Here is a 23,070-nt window from a genome sequence, read left to right as displayed (position 1 = left end):
GCGGATCTGGGAGCACAGGGGGAGGCACGTGCCGGGCTGCACGTGTTTGTGTGTAAGAGACTGGAGACCTGGGGAGGAGACGCTGAGACTGACACTGCATTGAGACGTACAGTGAGTTCAGTACTGAGCTTTGTGTGAGGTACCAGCTGGGAGACATACACACAAACACCCAGCCTGTGAGAGACCCACAGAGGCAGAAGTGATACCCAGCCTTGGAGAGACTTCTACTGACAACAAAAGAGACAAACAGCTTTGGAGAAATATAAAATGCAACCAGGCTTGGAGACATCTCCACTGAGACCAACAAGGATATAAGAGACACTGAGTCTTGTACAGACATAAGAAGGTGAGACCCACAGAGTCAAAAGAGACAGGCACCAAGACTTAACTGAGACAGGCAGCTTTGGTGAGACACACTGAGGCCCAAAGGGATATACACCAAGACAGACAACTCTGGAGAGACAGTGAGACCCACAGAGAGATACAATGACATAGACAGCTCTGGAGAGACATACTGAGACCCACAGAGAGATACATTGAGATATACACCTCTGGAGAGACATACAGAGACCCCCAGAGATAGACACTGGAATTTACAGCTCCAAAGAAACATACAGAGATATACACTGAGACATGCAGCTCTGGAGAGTGAGATTGAGACATACAATAAGAATACAATGAGATAGACAGCCTTGGATTTCTGCTGAGACTCACAGAGATATAGTAGACACCAAGCATTGGGGATATATTTACTGAGACCCACAGATATATACACCAAGACACACAGAACTGAAGAGACATAGGCTGAGATATGAATAAGACATAGAATAAGATAGACAGCCTCAAATAGAAATAGATAGCTACTAAGACTCCCAGAGAGATACAGCCTCCTTGTACTTGTATTGTGATTACACAACCCTGAAGAGACATACCAGCACATGCAATGAGACAGCCTTGGACATACTGTGTCCTACAGAGTGACATAGACAGAGCAGACAGACAAATACACCTGAGACACACAACTCAGGAGAGACTTATACTGGGACACACAGACAAGGAGAGACTCCCAGTGTGGACAGGTTAAAGCAACATATACTAAACATTTAGGCTGTTAGAGACATACAATGTGGGGATTATACAGGGTGGGAAACAGGGCGATTGAGCAAAACGTTTAACTTGATGGACGAGTGTCTTTTGTTAACCCTGACTACTGTGTAATAGACAGCTTAGGAGAGAGGGTGACACACAGTGTGGGCACAACAAAGACATACAGAGTGGGAGCGACAGAGACATATAGTTTAGGAGACCTACAATGAATAATAAAGCTCTCTATCCAGCCTGGGAGAGATAAATGAACTGTTTGCTTCATTGCCTTCAGGTTGGGTGAGAGCTGTTGAGACATCCACTGTGACACTGGGAGAGATACTGTAGCACATGGAGATGATGTAGGGTAGAGCACAGAGACAGAGAGACACCCTGAGAGAGTAGAACAGAGACATCAGTCTGGGAGAGGCCGACAGATCAGCCCTAGATACAAGAGTGAGCCAACGTGAGACAGAGCCAGCAACCGACAGAGCCAATGTGAGGCAGAGACAGAGCTAACGTGAGACAGAGTCAGCAAGAGACATATACAAAGAAATGCTGGGGTGGTGGCAGCGGGGGGAGACACAAAGCAGGTGCCAGGAGACACCCAGTGACGGGGGGAGGCTACCCATTTGCACCAAATAGACAGCAAGCACAATCCTTAGAGATTCCAGACATTGCTAGAGTGACAGACAGACTGGAGGTGAGTGCCCCGTCTCCCATTTCTGCTTTGGCATCACTGTGCCCCCCTGCTGCTCTATGTCTTCCCAATTATGACTTCATGTGCACAGGGTTGGACTGGGGAAATGCATTCTGGGAACCTGGCTGCATGCACCCCCTTTTTCATTCCTGGGGGGCGATTTGCACACAGCATAATCCCAGAGACCCCCTGATGTGCACAGAGATGGATTTTTGAAATGACGTGCAGGCATATCCCATTGTTAGAGACAAGCACTTAAATTTTTTATTAGAGCCCCCGTGAAGAGTTGGGGTGGGGTGGATACAGAAGTCCCGCCCCCCATAGACTTCTTTGTATGATGTTATTCTAATACTGAATTTAAGGACACGAGAGAGATTATTAAAGGTTGTCCTTTGTATAGTCATAGGGCAAAGTAATATATGTAGTATATGAATATGTATATATGTGTGATTTGTTCCCTGTCATTGTGTTCCCATTAACTAATCACATGGAGGCGGCATCACATGACCCCTAACATTCTTCATAGTAGTGAGTGTGTATTCTTGGGGGGTCGTGGGGATCCAGTGAGAACTGGAGTTGGAGGCCAGAGATGTCTTAGAAGGGGTGGTTCACCTTTAAGTAAACCTTTAGTATGTTTTAGAATGGCCAAGTATAAGCCACTTTTCAATTCGTTTTCATTATTTATTTTTTATAGGTTTTTCATTATTTGCTTTCTTCTTCTTCTGACTCTTTGCAGCTTTTAAATCGGGGTCACTGACCCCACCTAAAACAGATGGTCTGTAAGGCTACAAATGTATTGTTATTGCTACTGTTTATTACTCATCTTTCTATTCAGGCCTCTCCTATTCATATTCCAGTCTCTTATTCAAATCAATGCATGGTTGCTAAGGCCATTTGGACCCTAGCAACCAGAGTGCTGACACGGCAAACTGGAGAGCTGCCGAATAAAAAGCTAATTAACACAAGTAAATGTTACCCATAGTGTCTCCTTTAATACATGTATACTGGAAAGTCGCTTAGAATGATGTTTTCCTTTATTAGGCACATTTTTATTTTGATGTTTACTTGCCCTTTAATCAGTAGCATCTCTGCTTTGAATGACAGAATGAGAAAACGGGCTTCCAAACTCCCTGCACATGCCCCGACATTTGTCTTCGTCAGCTAGATCTATTCTTAAAGGGAAAGTATCCATTACACAAAGAGCTTACCCTCTATTCAGAGATTCTCTATAGCGGCCCAGTTTGGATTCCGCCAGCAGCTCATCTGATATTGGGACAGTGCAGATTCCATTCTTGCTCTATAGCAAGGCCCACTCGGGTTGGTGTTATTGGAGTTTATACAGCACGCCATAGCCAAGACAATCAATATGGCAGTTCCCATGCAAATATTTCAAGATGGGACTGTTCTGTACTGTGCATATAATAAGCTTTACCTCCATATTTTAGTGTGTATGAGAAACAGTATGGCAGCTCCTGCCTCTATAAGTGCAAATACACATTGCACACAATAGTGTCCCTGTTTATTGATCATTTTTTTTTTTGGATCTGTCCAATTTCCAGTTAAATAATTACCCTTGGGTGTTCTGCTGCCCTCGTAAAAGTAATAGGGCCAAGTCTTGGCAACACACGGGAAGTGCAAGGTCCTGTCTGGGAAGCAGTCATGTGACACATGGCCTTGGATTTTAGGAGGTCACACGATCAGGTATAATGCAATGTGTTCCTATGGGAATCTCATATGTAGTCATAGAGTTTCATTTGTTTAAAGGGTAAGTTCACCTCCCAGTTTGCCTTTCGCATTCTTCCACGTTTTTTTTTTCATCTTTGATGGTTTCCAAATTCTATAACATTTTATTTTAGAAATCTAAGAGGTTATTCCATGTTACAGTCTGTCTTGTACTCTCTATGACAACAGGAAGGTCTATTCTGCAGGCAGCAATTACCAAAAAAAATTGCATATTTTCCTGCAGAACTTTGGGGGAGTCGGCACTCTCGTTACTAGGTTCAACTTGCCTGGGTGCAGTGTCCAAAATTTTTTGAAATAACTATTCAGTAAAGAAGGTCCGCACTCTCAGGACTTAAAAATTAAATAATGTTTTATTAACAAAAGTCTTTTGTTAATAAAATATTATTTAATTTTTAAGTCCTGAGAGTGCGGACCTTCTTTAATGAATATATATATATTTACATATATTTATATATTTTATTTTTATAGCTTCCATCTCTGGAGTGTTAAAGCGCTTGTTCACCTTTGAGTTAACTTTTAGTATGATGTAGAGACTGATATTACAAGACAATTTTGCAATTTCAGCCATCTGGTTACTAAGGTGCAAATTACCCTAGCAACCATGTACTGATCTGAAAAAGAGACTGGAATATGATTAGGAGAGGGTCTTAAAGGGGATGTAAAGGCAAAAATATAAAATCCCATTTTTACTTTCTTTAATGAAAAAGAAATCTATCTCCAATATACTTTAATTAAAAAATTTCTACTGTTTTTATAATAAATCTTACTGTAAGCAGTGAAAATCTCCCTTCTTTTACTGCTGTGGATAGGACGGTCCCCAACTGCTGTGCAGGTAAACGATCATACTTTCAAATGGCAGTGGGAGACCCCCCACCTTACTTCCCAGAACTCTAGCAGCATTGTTGAATTCCCTGTAGAGATTTGTATCCAGAGACTGAGTGCAGTCTTTATATTCTGATTATTAATCAGTCTTGCTGTATTGGCTTCTATGGCAAATATTATTTGACTTGTGCTGTTTTGATAATTTATGACGATCCCTAAGCTTAACCGCCCAACTGAAGCCCAGACCACACTGAGCATGTGCGAGTCTTGATATTGCAGAAATGTCTAACAAAGTTACAAGATGACAGCCCCCTGCACCAACTTTGAAAGCATAAATAATTTGTCTTATTAGGCTGCTGGTTCAGTAAGTTCATGTTTATATTCAGTATACAAAAGGCAGCATTTCTAACATTATTCTATTTTAGACTTTAGTTGCCCTTTAATAGAATGCTGAATAATAAAAGGTGTCAATAACAATAAATGTGTAGTCTTACAGAGCAATTGTTTTAGAAGGGGTCAGGGACCCCCATTTGAAAGGTGGAAAGAGTCAGAAGAGGAAGGCAAATTTTAAAAAACTTGCAAATTGCAAAAAACTGTAAAAAAAAGAAAAAAGGCCTATTGTAAAGTTGCTTAGATTTGACCATTCTATAACATACTAAAAGCTAACTTGAAGGTGAACCGCCCCTTTAAGTGAACTGTTTCGGAAACTGCACAGTCAGTATAGAATTGCCGCTAGCAAACTAAATGCCACCCAGACACTCGCAGACAGTTGCACCCACTCAAACCCAAACATGAGCAAATGTGTGTGCGCGGCACATTCCAAAGGCTGCAGATTTCTCACTGGGCCCGGATGACTCAACGACACTAAATCAGAGGATGAGTGGGAAAGTGTATAATGGTTTAACCAGTTATTGCCTCATTTTCACGTAAATAGGACTCAGTTGTGCCCTCCAGCTAGTGGAGGTACATAGTAGGGGCAGCGCCTGGAGAGTGCCAGGGGGAAAAATGCAACTGTTGGGCCCTGCAGAATTTTAAAGGGGAACTATCACTAAAATGAAAATTTAATATAAGCTTCATCACACTGAAATATGAAACTTTCTACATACAATCAATTAAATATTCTGTACCGTTTACAATATAAAATGTCATTCCTGAACCAGCAAGTGTATCTTTTTTAGTTGTAATATTGGTGTGTAGGTGCATCTCAGGTCATTTTGCCTGGTCATGTGCTTTCAGAAAGAGCCAGCACTTTAGGATGGAACTGCTTTCTGGCAGACTGCTGTTTCTCCTACTCAATGTAACTGAATGTGTCTCAGTGGGACCTGGATTTTACTATTGAGTGTTGTTCTTATATCTACCAGGCTGCTGTTATCTTGTTAGTTTGCTGTTTTCTCTTGCCTAGATTGGGGGACACAGGCACCATGGGGTTGAAGATCCTGTTGCTTGGAGAAAGGACACTAGAAGGTTAAAGTGTCCTCGTCCTGCTCTGGGCTTCATCCCCCGCCTACCTCCTCAATCCTCAGTTTTCTTTTAGTGTCCTCAGAAGGAGGACGGACACTTCGTGGCTGGGAGCAATTGTGTCACCTTCCCATTGTTCTGCTGATGAGCTGCTGGGGGGGAAGGGAGGGGGTGATATCACTCCAACTTGCAGTACAGCAGTAAAGAGTGACTGACGTTTATCAGAGCACAAGTCACATGACTGGGGGCAGCTGGGAAACTGACAATATATATTCTGAGAATTGGATTTCAGTGCAGAATTCTGCTGGAGCAGCACTATTAACTGATGTGTTTTGAAAAAAACATGTTTTCCCATGATCAATATGTAGATACTGGGGGAATGAGGGACTTTAAGCAAATGCAGTACATTCAAAATGTTTCTATTTTTTCTCCCCCAGGCAGTTGACTCCATGATGGAGGACACAGAATCTTCCGGTTTGCACTCTTCGTACGACTCCATTACGTCTGTGGGCAGCGGCTCATCCAGCAATCGGGAGGACACCGACTATGTGGACTTTGACATCTTCTTTTCAGATGATATGGAGGAAGGGAGAAAAGACGAGGAGGATTATGGGAAAGTGACAATGATTCCAAACTCCCGAATGAGCAGCGCCGACCACCCGGTCTTGATACGGCTGGAGAATGAGTACCAAGCTCGGCGGTCTCTCTGGCAGCAGAGGTCTGGGCAGTACCCTGAGGAGATAGTGGGGAGGATCTCGTGTCCCAGTCAAAACAACCCCACAAGCCGTCACACGCCAGTTGGCAGCACGAGGCAGTTGCCACAACAGAAACTCTTTGTCTGCTCAGAGGAGGCCAATATAGAGGCCCCACATGGACTCAAAAGGCAATGGAAAAGAGAGGCGGAAATGTCATCTGACTGGTGGCAGGAAAATAATGTGCCAATGACAGAAGGGGACAAGATATTTGCACAGAAGGTTTGTAGAATTTAAAAGAATATTTCCAAATTAGACTGGAACAGAATGCTCTGTTATACAGATAGCCAGAGTCTCAGCCAAAAAGCAGGGCAGCACTGTTGCTTACAATGGGGATCAGATAGGACCTGTGCAGCCACTGGGACAGAATGCTCTGTTATACAGATAGCTAGAATCTCAGCTGCCATAAAGCAGGACAGGACTGCTGCTTACAATGATGATCAGATAGGATCTGTGCAGCCACTGGGACAGAATGTTCTGTTATACAGATAGCTAGAATCTCAGATGCCATAAAGCAGGACAGGACTGCTGCTTACAATGGGGATCAGATAGGATCTGTGCAGCCACTGGGACAGAATGCTCTGTTATACAGATAGCTAGAATCTCAGCTGCCATAAAGCAGGGCAGGACTGCTGCTTACAATGGGGATCAGATAGGATCTGTGCAGCCACTGGGACAGAATGCTCTGTTATACAGATAGCTAGAATCTCAGCTGCCATAAAGCAGGACAGGACTGCTGCTTACAATGGGGATCAGATAGGATCTGTGCAGCCACTGGGACAGAATGCTCTGTTATACAGATAGCTAGAATCTCAGCTGCCATAAAGCAGGACAGGACTGCTGCTTACAATGGGGATCAGATAGGATCTGTGCAGCCACTGGGACAGAATGTTCTGTTATACAGATAGCTAGAATCTCAGCTGCCATAAAGCAGGACAGGACTGCTGCTTACAATGGGGATCAGGTGGGATCCAACATAACTGCAACTTATGTTTTTCACCTTTTCTTACAGTGTCGGGAACTTCAGGGATTTATAAAACCTCTGACAAATCTTCTAAACGGACTTAAAAAAGGACGTTATGATAAAGGTATATATATATATATATAAATATATTTTGTTTACCCCAATTATTTTCCCAATTATTTTCACTGCATCGCCGATCAAATGTTTGCTTTCATTATCTTTCCTGCTGATGGCTGATTGGTCGTTAGGGGTTACTTCCCAGGAGTGAGGTGGTTGTTACTGGGATGAACTGTTGCAGTTGATTAAACTCCATTTCAATTGTTCCTCCTGATTGGAAAATATTGTTTTTCTTTGGAGCTAATCACTTAGAGGCGTTGTTCACCTTTAAAGGGATACTGTCATGGGAAAACATGTTTTTTTCATTTGTATTACACTTATCTGCCTGGCTCCGACCACTTTCCTGTCTATGTATACGGACTTTTGCTGACCAATCCATCAGTTTGACCCATGCATAGCACTGAGTGAAGGAAGTATTGATTTGGGAGCTGTACCACGTTTAACTCGGGTCTCTTAGTGATGAGACTTGATTCTTCAGTGAGAATAGCGTGAGTGCAGGCAGTAACCCTTATAGAAACCACTCTAAATTCTTCTTTAATCAGGCACAGGAACATATAGTACTACTGACGTTTAGTGGACTTAAATGCTCTAAAAATAATCCTCTGTGTTTTATGGAACAATATTCCAGGGGAGAGTGCTAGTTGGGGTGAAGCAGTTCATTTAGGGGGGACACAAGCAGCACAGGGTGCCTGTATCGTAACATCATTTCGATTGGAGTTTTAGCTGCGGGAAAGCTGACTTTTGCTACATGGTTTCAAGTAGGGATGCACCGAATCCAGGATTCGGTTCGGGATTCGGCCAGGTTTCAGCCTTTTTCAGCAGGATTCGGCCGAATCCTTCTGCTCAGCCGAACCGGATCCTAATTTGCATATGCAAATTAGGGACGGGGAGGGAAATCGCGTAACTTTTTGCCAGAAAACAAGGAAGTAAAAAATGGTTTCCCCTTCACACCCCTAATTTGCATATGCAAATTAGGGTTTGGTATTCGGCCGAATCTTTAGCAAAGGATTCGGGGGTGCGGCCGAATCCAAAATAGTGGATTCGGTGCATCCCTAGTTTCAAGAGTCACAACCAGCAGGGCAGAAAGAGACATTTAGTCATTTAAATACAAGAAGTAAACAAGAAGTAAACAAGTAATATTTGTTGTTTTGTCCTTTCAGGCCTGAGCAGCTTCCAGCAGAGTGTGGCTATGGATCGAATACAGAGGATCGTGGGGGTTCTGCAGAAGCCACAAATGGGGTGAGTGCTGTCAAGCATTTAGTAGCCCTCAGCACCGCCCACAAACAATTAGATTTTGTGTTTCTTCCTCTGCTCCAGAAAGAGATAAGGACTTATTATTGTAGCTCCACTGGGTTGGGAACTGATTAACAGACTCCTGACAATAAAGGCTAATTAATAATGGGCGGGTCTGCATGGAGTTATTAGTTATTCTGAGCTCTAGGTCTGGGCTAGTGGGCTGCTAAATTCTTCCATGTTTGGGTTCCCTTCCACTGCACTCTGCTTCTTGCGCCAGATGCACCATTGAAAGCTTTAGTGCTGTGTATTACACATATTAACCCAGGGAGCACTTGTTCCAGACATTAGTTAAATTGGTGGTTCACCTTTAAGTTAACTTTCAGTATGTTATAGAATGCCCTATTCTTACAACTTTGCAAATGGTCTTCATTGTTTGTTTAATTATTTACCTTCATCGTTTTAAAAAGGAACCCCAACATCCAAAAAACGATTGCTTTGGGAGGCTACACTTTTATTGTTATTTATATTTTTTATTTTTCAATCCAGTCACTCTCCTATTCATATTCCAGTCTCTCATTCAAACTGCTGCCTGGTTGCTAGAGTAAATACTATCCTAGCAACCAGATAGCTGCGGAATATCACGCTCTACATCATACCAAAAGGTGAACAATGCCTTTAAAAGGGGTTGTTCACCTTTGAGATAACTTTTGGTATGACGTAGAGAGGGATATTCTGAGTTGCAATTGGTTTTTGATTTTTTATTATTTAAGGTTTTGAGTTCTTAATGTTTTTATTCAGCAGCTCTTCAATTTGCATTTTAAGCAATTTCATAGCTAGGGTCCAAATTACCCTAGCAACCATGCATTGATTTCAACAAGAGACTGGAATATGAATAGGAGAGGCCTGAATAGAAAGATGAGTAATAAAAAAATGTGCAGTAACAATATATTTGTAGCCTTACAGAGCATTTGCTTTTTAGAAGAGGTCAGCGAAGCCCATTTTAAAACTGCAAAGACTCAGAAGAAAAAGGCAAATAACTATAAAACTATAAAAAAAAAAAAATAATCAAGACCAATTGAAAAGTTGCTTAGAATTAACCATTCTATAACTACAAGTTACCTTAAATGTGAATCACCCCTTTAAATTTCCCTTAAAACATTGGGCTGTAGTCAGATGCGTGTCAATAATTTCCCTTTGTTTTCCTGGACAAGTCTTCATCACTGATTCCATCTCTGATTTTAGGGAGCGGTATTTGGCCACGTTGCTACAGGTGGAAATGATGCTCAAGATTTGGTTTCCAGGTGTCACCAGCTCTTCCTCTTCATCGTCCTCCTCTTCAGACTTCGACATGGAGGAACCTCTGTATAAGATGGCCAAGGTAATGGCTATAGTTTTCCCCTATCAAGCATACAAGTGCCTTTGCTGCAAGAGTGCGGCCTATACACAAGTATGGGATCCGCTGTGCAGAAACCTGTTATCCAGAAAGCTCAGAATTACGGAAAAGTCCGCCTCCCATAGACCAAACAATCCACATTTTTAAAAATGATTCCCTTTTTCTCTAATAATAAAACAGTAATTTGTACTTGATCCCAACTAAGATATAATGAATCCTTATTGGAGGTAAAACCAGCCTATTGGGTTTATTTAATGTTGACATGATTTTCTAGTAGACTTAAGGTATGAAGATCAAAATTACAGAAAGATCCGTTATCCCCAAAGTCCCAGGTCCCGAACATTCTGTATAACAGGTCCCATACTCATGTTGAGCTTACGGAGCTCATTATTTTTCTTACACTTACTGGATGGTTTCAGAAGACAAGTCATACCTGACTTTTGATTTTCTTTTTTTATTCTGACTCTCTACAGCATCCTGATGCCAGCAGTGGAGCAGCAAGCAGCTGCCAATCAAAGGAGTTCCCTTCTCCAAGCAATACGTATGTAGCAAAGCCAGCAGGGAACCCAGCGGCCTCTCATTTGGACTCAAATTTCACCTGCTGCAAAGAAAGGGGTCAGGTGGTGGGGGAGTTGCCTACAATGAACTTGTCCTGGATGCACACCGCTCCTATCTGCAACCCTTCCCTCAGTCAGGCCGACCTTCATCATCTCAACAGCGCCTTGGGCCAGAACGTTTTTGGACCCAACGCTAACAACTATGGCATTATCTTATTTCTGCATAATGACTTGGCCACTTCCTCTCCGTTGCCCCGATCTAATTCGGCGGTGCTGGAAGAGAAGCTGGCATCTGTAATTAGTCAACATCTAGGGGGAGAGGAGACCAGAGTAGAGAGACCTCTACGGTGCAAAAGTGCTCCCACCGTGGCACCCTTTTCTGTTCGGCCCGGCCTGGTAGACCACTCGTAGTCACGTGCTCCTTTATTTGCACTCACAGAACTGCTGAGGAGAACTCTTCAATGGCACAGGAGCATATCAGTAAGAACTTCTCCCTGTTTGTCCTGCTTCGGCCTTGGAAACAGGCACCTGTTTGAAGAGAGAAGGAGCCGGAGCATCATGGATCACCCCCTTGCCAAGAAGAGTGAATGAGACGACAGACGCAAATGTTAAAGAAACCAAAAGCATTATTATATTGGGCTTCCCTCCTGCTGCCAAAGCCATATATGATGGTGGTGGCACCTGGACCTTTCAGTAGGAAAGTGCAACCTGTGACCCTTCAGCTGTTCAAGTTCAAGAGGGGCCTCTTTAAAAACAACTCCCACAACTGCTGACACTTCTTTTTTTATTGGTGGGGCAGGAGGTTATACTTTAACAACAACACATGGCCGAGCCAAGTTAGCAAAAAGCAGAGCACCAAGCCGCCCTCATCCCGCACACACACACACCTGCACTTGGTCTATTCGAATGGGCTTCAGAGGGGGGAGGCAGTAGTTCTGTGCGGGCCAGGAGGGGGGAGGCAGGACTTGGTATGGCCGACCTCTTCAGGAACTAGGGGCAGCCAGGGAGAAGAGGTACATGCTTGGTGCCCTTTAACTTTGCGCCTTAGGTACATGCCTTGTCTGTCTACTCCTAGTTGCATCCCTGGTGCCACAACTTGGGCAGCATAGATACAGTGTTACTGCCTCCGCCCTATCCTCATACCCTGCGTTCCCACAATGCCAAGCCAGAGGCTCATCTCCCCATTGCTATAATGACAATATCTGTGCAATAAAGAGATCAAATCATCATGCATTGTGTCCACCTTCCCCCAGCTCATTGTGATTCCCATTATTAGAGATGTCCGGCACCGTTGTGCCTTCTAGGCTTCTTTGCCAGCCGCCTCACATTCATTTGCCCTTTCACTGGGTACCCCCCCCCCCAAAAAAGATACATATTGCCATTACACATTGTAGGCTTGGAGCCCACAGTTAAAGATATTTTACTTTGCACTTGATGGTCCTACAGGCATGTATGAATGATTAAACCCTGCCAAGGTTGCGGGTGCCTTCAAGAGGCCCTTCAGATAAAGACTAAACATTCAGTTGCTCCACACAGATCATCCTCTCGGTTTGAAGACTTTACTACAGTGTCAAGTTTTGTACTTTACAAAGGAGCATCTTAATGATATTTATTGTTATTTCATGAGCTTCACATCTGATTTGTTGCAATTCTGTGGTTCTCCTGGTTCATGCCGTAGTAACTCTGTACCCTTGCATTAGCCAGCAGAATTGGGCTTCGTACAAGCTATGAGCAAACTTTGGATGAGGTTCTCGCTGAATTGTGCTTAGCTTGAGTAACCCAAGGGAGTCCTACCAGCTATGGAGAATGTACCGGCTTTACTGTCAAACCACACCCCACTTGGCTTTGGGGGTTATATATATATATATATATATATATATATATAGTAGGAACCTTGTGGGAATCTGAGCCAATGACACCTTCATGCACACTAGAAGGAAGGTGTATTTAGTATTATTTATAAGAGACAAATCCAGAGAGAAAGGGTTATGCTGACCTTCAATTAGAAAGCATGCCATCTTACACATACGTTTCAAAAAAAGAAGAAAACTGTACATTTCTGCATATCGAGGCCTCTCAATTTTCAATTCTGCGATAGTTCCCCTTTAACAAGTGATATAGCGATTCTTTATATATCGCTTGTGAGCAAAGCCCTTCCAGTGGAGCTTATCCATTAAATAAAAAGTAAACCCTTGTTTCTCCCGTTGTACAGACTGTATCATCGAGAATAACCCAGGCCAAGGACGGGAGGGAAAGGGAACAAATTGCACTATGCACTTAGAATATCTATGCATTTTTTTTCTACTATGCGAATAGTATGGACTTTATTCTAAGTGCAATAAAATGGGCAAGCATTTAAGAGTTAAAGCCATTCAATGAGTGTGATGTTACCGCTATCATTTGTAATAAAGGAGACTCCATTGTTTACAACCAGCCCGGCTGCGTTTGCTTCTGTGATCGGTTGTCTTGCTTTTTATTTTGTGTCCCATTAAAAAGGAACTAAAGCCCATTACAATAATGGCTAGAAATGCTGTGTTAAATACACTGAACATGCTGTACCAGCCCAGAGGTGCAGCAACCCTATAACAGTAAAGATCCAAGCCTTTCTATTTGTCCCCAGCAGCTCCCCATCTTGGATCTAGTTAGGCCATCTTTTGTGTGTCAGTGGCACTGCACATGCTCAGTGTGTTCTGGGCTGCTGTTGGGAAAGCTAATCTTAGGGGACGTGGGAAATTATCAAACCATTAGCTGAACGCGAGGTTACATCTGTCAAACAAGCTGATGCTACCGGGCTCATAATTAATCAGTTCTGATGCAGACTGCACTGATTTCTATGCTGCCATGAAATGTGCAGTGTACAGTGAATTTTATTATATATATATATATATATATATATACAGTATATTGTGAGTGGCTCCCTAAACTCAATAAGTGACAGCAGCACAGAGCATGTGCAGTGAATCAGCAGAAAAGAAGATGGGGAGGCACAGATCATTACTGCTAAAGGACCGGGTGCTCTTGGGCTTTTATTAAACCCAAAACATAAGATGCAGGTTCTTCTTTGAGCAGAACAATAATCCCCAAACACAAGTGCAATGGAATTGTCTCAGGAACAACAGAAATCAACGTCCTACAATATCCGAATCACATCTACTAAAAAAATAATTTAAACATTAAATTATATCTTATTTAGAATCAAGTACAAGGTACTGTTTTATTATTGTTATTATATAGAGTGAAAGAGTATTATACAGTGAATAAAGTCCCCCCTCTTGTAAAATATAAGGATATTATAAGTTACCGAAGAGTTTCATGACCATATAAAAGTACGAGGCCAAAGGCCGAGTGTTTTTATACAGGTCATGAAACTCCAAGGTAACTTCTAATATCCTCATATTTTACAACTGGGGGTACTTTATTTATTATAATACACAAATTTCAATGAGTCATGTGACAGAAATGACATCAGAAATCACCGTTTATAACTGATGACATCAGAACTCACCGTTTATAAGGATATAATTTACAAGATATTCATGGCTTTTGTGTATTAATACACAAAATACATACATATCTCTAATGCTCTGATGAGAAACAGTAAGGGTCAGGGCACACACTCAGATTCGGGGAGATTAGTCTCCCGGCAACAAGTCTCCTCTTCTTCGGGACGAGTAATCTCCCCGAACTGCCTCCCACCGGCTACGATGAGTTTGCTCGTGAGGCGACTTCGGAAAACGACTTTGGTAAACGGGGACAAATCTCCTCTTCTTCAGGGCGACTAATCTCCCCAAACTGCCTCCCGCCGGCTAGAATGTAAATCGCCGGCGGGATGGCACTCGGTGCGATACGTTTTCCAAAGTTCCTCACGAGGAAACTTCGGGCGACTTAGGGAAAGCTCTAGGATTAGGGTGAGGATGCTGACCAGGGGGATGGCCAGGAAAAGAGAATCACAGTAAGTTTGATAGGATTCTTCCTTTCCCTGGCCATCACTGGTCAGCATTAAGCTTCGGGTAATTGCCCAAGCAATAATAAGGGAGGGTAACAAAAGAATGAATCAGAACTTTATTCAGAACTTAATACCGCCTGAATAACCTTTCGACCAAAATTAGTTCTTTTGGTCACCCTAATATCCAAAGATAATGTTTGACAAAAGTCCTAGAATTAGACCAGGTAGCTGCTTTGCAAATATCATCTGTAGACACTCCTGCTTCTGCCGCCCAAGATGTTGCCACCTCTCTGGTTGAATGAGACATGACCCCCTCAGGTGCTTTCTGCTCCTGTAACGAGTAGACTTTCTTGATTACCGTTACGATCCATCTGTAAATTGTTGCAATAGACGCAGCTTGCCCCTTGTTTGCTCCACAAGGGATGATAGAGTCTTTCAGACTTTCTAAAGGATTTTGTAGTGTTTAGATACCCCTCTAGACACCTCTTGACATCCAATGACACAGGGATGTTTCCTTCCAGACCTGACTTCTCCGCATCAATGGCTGGAGGAAATATTGGCTTGTTCAAATGAAAACTGGACAGTACCTTCGGCAAAAAACTTAGGCTTGGTCTGAGGGTCACCCCTTGATCACCGAAAATTGTATGAAGAGGATTGGCCACTAGGGATTGAAGGTCAGATACTCTTTGACCTAAAGCGACTGCCACTAGAAAAACTGCCTTGAGAGTTAGATCCCACAAGCAATTTTCTTCCTCTGGGAAGAAAGGCGACTCAGATAATGTCTTCAGCACAAGAGGCAAATCAAAAGGAGGTGCCAGTTCTTTAATTGGAGGTCTTATTCTTACCGCGGCTCTTAGACATTGGACCACTAAGGGGTCATTGGAGAGTTGAATACCTAGAACCGCCAAAAGAGCAGATACTTGAATTTTAAGGGTGCTTGCATTAAGATCCTAATCTTAACCCGCCTGAAGAAATTCTAAAATTTGAATCACTTCTTTGTAACTAGGATTAAACCCCTCCTTTGTAACCCAAGAAATGAAGGTATCCCAAATTCTGTCATACCTCAAGGTGGTACTACTCTTCCTGGACTTGGACAATGTACCGATAAGTGCTTCAGAACAACCCCTCTCTCTCATTCTGTTGAGCTGAGTCTCCATGGCGCTAAAGTTTACTGTTGAGGCGCAGGATGGAAGAGGTGGCCCTGGTTTAGCAAATCTTGCTTGTGAGAAAGTCTCATCAGGCTGTCTATGGATAATCTCTGATACCAAGGCCTCCTCGGCCAGTCTGGCAGAACCACAATCACCTCGACTCTGGACCTCAGAATCCTCTGAAGACCCTTCGAAGATCATTGAGAATGGGGGAAAAACATAAGCCCAAAGATTGTTCCAACTGTGAGCAAATGCGTCCATCGCCAAGGCTTCCAACAGCTTGCACGGACCCCTGGAGAAGAACTGTGGAAGTTTATGGTTCTCTGGAAATGCCATAAGATCTAGATCTGGCCACCCCCATCTCCTTATTATTGGTCGAAAATCCTGACTGTTCAGACTTCCTTTGCCCGGATCTATCAACTTGTGACTTAACAGGTGTGTTCTTCAACTCAAGCTCCCTGGTATATGGATTGTTGTAATCCATGTCAAAAACATCTGCGCAAGATCCATAATGTAGCTCTGCTCTTGGTGCCCCCAACGTACACTGCCGCTACATTGTCCGATCTTATACAAACTTCTTTCGCCAATATCAAAGGTTGGAAGGCCTCTAATGCTTTCATAATGGCTTTCAACTCCAGGATATTGGACTGCAGATAATATAGATCTTCATTCCAACGACCTTGAATGGACCACTGTTGGCAATGAGTGCCCCATCCAGAGGCTGAAGCATCTGTGTAAATATCGAATGGCTTCTGTTCTAGAATATGGAACCCCTTCTGAAGATTGGTGCCATGCTTCCACCATTCCATCTGGTCTCCTGCTTCCTCTGCCAAAAAATGATCTGCTCCCAATCCTTTCTTTGTCGGTTCCACTATTTAAGAAACAATTCTTATATTTTCCTCATGTTCCATCTGGCCACTGGACCACACAGATCGTTGAAGTCAAGGCTCTAAATCCTTATTAGGCGCATCAGGATGCACTGCTTACAGAGCCTTTTCCCCTTTGCAGCAGGATTCTTACAAGCCTCGCAGATTACCACAATTTCATACTCGAATTCAGAGGTCAATTTCCTTTTCCCAGAAGAATCTTCCATCTAGAAACAAATGAATCACATCATAAACATCAGGGCCAGATTTCAGTGACGGATGCCCCCAGGCCGAGCGGTCCTAGCGCCAGGTTGCGCGGTCCTATCGCCCGCCACCCGCATCGCTCTAGTGAGCACAGGCACACCAGAGCAGTGGGGAGCTGCGTGTCCGCTGTGATACCTATATATCGGCTGGGCGGCATGCCGCCCCTAGGAGTTTGCCATCCTGGGCATGGGCCTTTGTGGCCTTGCCACAAATCCAGGCCTGATAAGCATAATGCCTCTTTTTGTAGCAGTAACCTACCTGAACAGTGACTCACCATAGCCTGAGGGTGCGGCACAATTCTCGGCAGCCGGCAGTCTGCTAGGAGCCTTAGCACAGTATATACACTACCGGACTATAGGCAAAGACACCGACAACCGGACAATTTTTTTAAATTTGTAGCTGAAGATTCGGCGCAACTTGATGACGTCATCACGTCTCGTGCGACCAGGAAGTCAGCACTACTGACACCAAAGTCCCAGGCCGCTAAGAGGGACCTCCAGAGTGGATGCGCTAGGCAAACATCTTGCTTCAGGTGGAGAGAGAACTGCACCCAGAATCCAGCCCTAATGAGGACCAGATGAGCCACCAAAGAAAAGATACATCTCCTGCCAGAGACACCATTCAACATCCATAGAGAGAGAGAGAAAAAGACATGGAGGAATTGAGTATTCGGGGTTTAAATGCTGCTAGGGGACACATCTATGGGAAGGTTTATTATGACCAGGGAATGGCAGGCCCCACTGAAAGTGACATTCTTAACTACTATTTGTTTATGTTAAAGAACTAAAAAAAACAAATATATTTATGAATAGGGGCATTTCCCTTGAAAGAATAACAGAATGACTAATGGCTGCTTTATCTGCAGGATTGTACAGCAGCAACATGGTCATACAATTATACTAATCATGGTTCCCAATGGCTATAATTGCCCTTCCATTATATAACATATTAATAACATATTAAACAAGTCTTGATCATGGGGGAGAGAGTGGCGCAGGCTTGTAAGCAAGAGACACACTGACTTAGGAGAATGCCAAGCCTGGGCTTGTGAAAGCTTGTTCCTTTGGTGTAAGTTATGGGGTGTGTCAGATTTACTTTATCCCAGCATAATATTTCTAATTTTTTATCTTTGGCATTGAAAAAGGATGCGCCGGTGTCCCACCCTGTGGCTTTACTTCTCTCTTAGTAGAACTGTAGCCCAGCAACAAAGTGACATCACAACTTCATGTGACAGTTTGTGGGTGAAAAGTACCAAGTGTTCATAGATAGGGGAGGAACTTAGAACATGTGGGACCCCCCTACCACCCAAACCTGGAGGCACCCTCTGGATTCCTACTGCCCCCCCCTCTCTCTATGAGCATGGTTGATGTTGAACAACCATTCAGGTTCAAATCTTCTCCGACTCTCACTGCTCAATGAATTAATGATCACTTAAAACTAATTAGAAGAGTGACTCAGATAAGAAAGCTTAGCTTTACCCAGGGCACAAATAAACACTAGAGATAGCAATCATACTTAGGACACAAATAAACATTCACCCCAAATCACAGATATATAGAAACATTGGGGTGTCACCCTGCTATAGTTCCAGGGGTACCCAGGGTACAAATATGCACTCACCCCAAATCTCCCCCTAACTGACCTTCAGACTGGCCCCCCTTAGCTCATAACAAGGTTACAGATATATAGAAACATTGGGGTGTCACCCTGCTATAGTTCCAGGGGTACCCAGGGTACAAATAAGCACTCACCCCAAATCTCCCCCTAACTGGCCTTCAGGCTGGGCCCCTTAGCTCATAACAAGGTTAGAGATATATAGAAACATTGGGGTAACAGTCACCCTGCTATAGTTCCAGGGGTACCCAGGGCACAAATAAACACTCACACCAAATAACCACCTAACTGGCCTTCAGGCTGGGCCCCCTTAGCTCATAACAAGGTAACAGATAGAAATATTGGGGTAACAGTCACCCTGTTATAGTTCCAGGGGTACCCAGAGCACAAATAAGCACTCACCCCAAATCTCCCCCTAACTGGCGTTGGGGCTGGGCTCCCTTAGCTCATAACAAGGTTACAGATAGAAATATTGGGGTAACAGTCACCCTGTTATAGTTCCAGAGGTACCCAGGGCACAAATAAGCACTCACCCCAAATCTCCCCCTAACTGGCGTTGAGGCTGGGCTCCCTTAGCTCATAACAAGGTTACAGATAGAAATATTGGGGTAACAGTCACCCTGTTATAGTTCCAGGGGTACCCAGGGCACAAATAAGCACTCATAGCTCTAGATCCCCTGGGGGGGGTAGTTGGATGTAGACATAAATAACAAGTTTGCTCCATGTTCCCTGAATTTCATGTGTATATAAGTATATAAGTAATTAAGCTTCATTTCAACTTTCTTATTCAGCTGAGGGTTCATTTCAGGCTTTCCGAGTGCCAAGTTCTAGCTCTGGCACGCTCCTCCCTTTGGCTAACAAGTAAACCAGATGAACCTTTGTCAAAGGTGACTTTTCTAGAGACTTGCCTGGTTTCTACAGAACAATGTGGCAGTGCAGGTGGAGGTGAGCGTCCGCCTGGCATTCCACGTGAGGAGCAAAATAGAAAACAAGAGCATTTGGGGTGTGGATCCCTCTGCCTCGTGGCGGCACCTTCATAGTCCATGTGAGCTTGGGTGCTGTGATGTTTGGAAAGGAAAAATAAACATGCAGTTACTTCATTGGCTGCTTCAGAGGCCATGTTTGATAACGCGTGGCATTACCCTGTGCCAGGCACTGTATCAATTACAGCTCTGCTGCAGAGCAAGGCTTCATTCCCTTGGTAAGAATTTAAGGTCACGGAAAAATTGGAAATTATTTGAAAATCTCCAAATCACAGAAATTAATGGAGCCCACATCAACATCATATTAGGTCCCCCTAAACTTTGGGAATATGACAATGGGGTACCTCTCTAGTTACACCCCAACCCCCATCCTTCTGCCAGTCTGAGCCTTTAAATTCAAGTTGTCTATCTGGGTGCCCTCCTGTCTCCAAAGACCTCCTCTTCTGTAGGTTTCCCAACATGACCAATGAGTAGGTGGTCATTACAGAAATACCCATTCTCAACTGCCTTTACCCAGAAGCCCAGGCAATGTAGATGGCATGTTGGTTCTAGACTGACTGCCACCCAGCACCAGACTAACTAGATGATGCAATAGTCACACACAGTGATGTCATTCAGGGGCAGCAGCCGGTTGGCTGTTGATGGAAGACTTGTGGCAAAGGGAAGAGTTTGGTTGGAGGCACCCATACAAGACACACTCGTCATAAATAAAGATATTCATTGATATCAGGGCCACCATCAAGGGGTACAGAAGGTTTTGCAATCAGGGGCCCCAAGGGACATAAAGATTGGATTTGCAGGTTTGCAAAGACGGCTGGGCTTGCAGGGGAGCAGTTATCAGATCATGGCCAGGGTCTTGGTATAAGTGGACATGGGCATGGGATGTTTTATTTATTTTTTAATATCAGGGCAACAATCTATGGGGGGCACAGGTGACCAGTTGGCTGATATCTGGGGTCTAATATAGGACAGGTTCCTGCTAACTTTGTACTATGGGCCTCATGATTACTGATGCAGCCCTCATACAGCACAATACTGAGAATACTAATTCCTACAAGTAGTTACTAGGTCCCACAACAAGATCATTTTAGGCCCCCCAAACTCTGCGACCAAGACATTCAGTCAGTGTTGCACCAAAAAGAGGTCCCAAAAAGCTGAGGTCCCGAAGAGCAGAAGTCCTGAAGAGCAGAAGTCCTGAAGAGCAGAAGTCCTGAAGAGCAGAAGTCCAGAAGAGCAGAAGTCCTGAAGAGCAGAAGTCCTGATGCGACGAAAAGACCCAAAGTCACAAAAGAAGCCAAAGTTGAAGTCCCAAAGCCACAAGTTCAGTTCTACTGAACACCAATGAGTTTTTTTTTTTATTTTATTAAACGCCTGGCCACCAATGTTTTTTTAAAAAATATTCTCTGGGTCACCAATGTTTCCTTTTAACTTGTAAAGGGGAGGGGGCTGGCACCAATGGTTTTTTTTAAGTTATAGGGGGGCCCTGGTCACAATTTTATTTTTAATTTATGGGGGGCCCTGACTACAATGATATTTTAAAAACTGTTATGGGGGGCCCTGGTGCCATTATTTTTTGGGGGGGCCCTGGTCACCAATTTTTTTTAACTTATGGGGGGCCCTGACCACCAATGATTTTTTAAAAACTTTTATGGGGGGCCCTGGTGCCATTGTTTTTTTAAAAAAAAAAAAAGCTTTTATGGGGTGCCCTGGCGCCAATGGTTTTTTTTCAACTTTTAAGGGGGTCCGGACCACCAATTTTTTTAAATAAACTTTTACGGGGGGTCCTGGCACCACAGCTTTTTTTAACTTATAAGGGGCCCTGACCATCAATGGCTTTTTATATGGGGGGGTTTACCATTTTTAGTGTTGATGTGTGTGGGGTGTGTAGGATCTGGGGTGGGGCTTGGGGTCGGCGGATCTGGGGGGGTGGGTGGGATGGATGGGGCACAGAAAATGATGTTGTATGGGGCCCTGTGATTTCTAATGGCGGCCCAAGTGTCACTTTTTAAAGGGGAAGTATGTTGTAGGCAGTAGCAAGTGGCAGCTGGAGGAATCAATAATAAGGTGTATTCCCAGGGGCAGGAGGGAGTACAAGGGTTGCTGTTAGTTGCAAGGCTCTCTAAATGCCATTTACAAGTGCCTCATGCTTCTAACAACACAACTCAACCTTTTCCTTTTATTTTAATTGTTACCCTTATAATGTTTCCTTGAAATGACTATTATATAATAAAGGTGAGGCATCTGGCTGCATCCCAGCATTACTCTCCCAGGGAAACATCTGCAGATGTGGGTGCGGCTCAGAAGCACCGAGACAAACTGTACCTGCTGTTGTACAGTCTCCTGGATCTCCCACGTGTTCCACTGTACAACGCCCATTATCTGTACTGTACAAAGCTAATATGCTGTTAAATAGGTCACAGCTGGCACCTTAATTATAAGATACAAATGTTGGGCGGCTAATTAGCAGCTCGTTTCGAGGCATGTTGCAGACTGCACTGATTTCTATGCAGCCTTGCATTATAATGTACATCATTATAAAACGGCCATTAACAGAATACCACCGCCCCTTGAAAATTCAAATGAATCCATTTTCCCTATGTAGAATGTCTAATTACCCATTAATTAAGATGTTTTCTGCAGACTGCAGAGTACAGGTGTGCATTCAATTTCATTGCTAAGTAAACATGTAGCACAGGCCTCATCATCATCATCATCACAAGGTCTCTGCTTCAGTAGCAATGCTGGGAGTTATAGTTCTTCAGATCTTATCTCTGCTAGTGCAGCGCTGTCCAACTTCTGTGGCACAGAGGGTCAGAATTTCTAGGCTACATGGTGGAGGGCCAATAATGGACACCAGTGGTGAACACTCCCTGTTTTTAAACCACACCCACTTTAAACCACACCCACATTACCACAAGAACTTTTAAGACCATATCCATATTATTTGTGGTAACACACCAAACACAAATGGTTTGTACTCACTGCAGGGATATCACTCATCACATATGTGAAACAAGCTTATTAAGTCATATTAAGACATACCCTTTAATACATATGCATCACCCACCCCCTCTGTGGATAACACAGCACCCCCCCCCCCCAGCACATGATTAAACACCTTGGGGACCCCCTAACAAGTATTTCCAAATGCTAACAAACCCCCACCAGGTTCACTTCCCACAGGCAGAGTATGGCACACACAGGGAGCATAGGGCAGGCAGAGTATGGCACACACAGGGAGCATAGGGCAAGCAAAGTATGGCACACACAGGGAGCATAGGGCAGGCAGAGTATGACACACACAGGGAGCATAGGACAGGCAGATTATGACACACACACAGGGAGCATAGGGCAGGTAGAGTATGGCACACACAGGGAGCATAGGGCAGGCAGATTATGGCACACACAGGGAGCATAGGGCAGG

General features: G+C 43.7%; 1 protein-coding gene across 2 annotated transcripts; it reads left to right on the top strand.

Annotated features, from left to right (window-relative positions):
• Window positions 1-2: 2 nt before the first annotated feature.
• Window positions 3-13,258, top strand: LOC108699397 (circadian-associated transcriptional repressor). Of its 2 annotated transcripts, none has more exons than XM_018231445.2 (6): window positions 3-346; window positions 6,244-6,780; window positions 7,571-7,646; window positions 8,800-8,878; window positions 10,118-10,253; window positions 10,742-13,258. In XM_018231445.2, the coding sequence occupies exons 2-6, from the start codon at window positions 6,256-6,258 to the stop codon at window positions 11,234-11,236; spliced, it is 1,311 nt and encodes a 436-aa protein (XP_018086934.1). In that variant the 5' UTR covers window positions 3-346; window positions 6,244-6,255; the 3' UTR covers window positions 11,237-13,258. The 2 variants fall into 2 exon arrangements, with proteins under 2 accessions (XP_018086934.1, XP_018086935.1); XM_018231446.2 differs by lacking the exon at window positions 3-346 and adding an exon at window positions 367-1,786.
• The last annotated feature ends 9,812 nt before the right edge of the window (window positions 13,259-23,070 follow it).

The sequence above is a fragment of the Xenopus laevis genome, chromosome 8L (genome assembly GCF_017654675.1).
Source record: "Xenopus laevis strain J_2021 chromosome 8L, Xenopus_laevis_v10.1, whole genome shotgun sequence".
NCBI classification, from domain to species: Eukaryota; Metazoa; Chordata; class Amphibia; order Anura; family Pipidae; genus Xenopus; species Xenopus laevis.
Note: the sequence above shows the minus strand (reverse complement) of the source record. Positions and strands in the feature narration are given on the sequence as shown.

Excerpts from the sequence above, each read along its gene's own strand:
- LOC108699397 (XM_018231445.2), top strand. The coding sequence starts at position 6,256 with ATGATGGAGGACACAGAATCTTCCGGTTTGCACTCTTCGTACGACTCC. Across the intron at positions 6,781-7,570 it reads ACAAGATATTTGCACAGAAG|TGTCGGGAACTTCAGGGATT; the intron begins GTTTGTAGAATT and ends CTTTTCTTACAG. Across the intron at positions 10,254-10,741 it reads CTCTGTATAAGATGGCCAAG|CATCCTGATGCCAGCAGTGG; the intron begins GTAATGGCTATA and ends GACTCTCTACAG.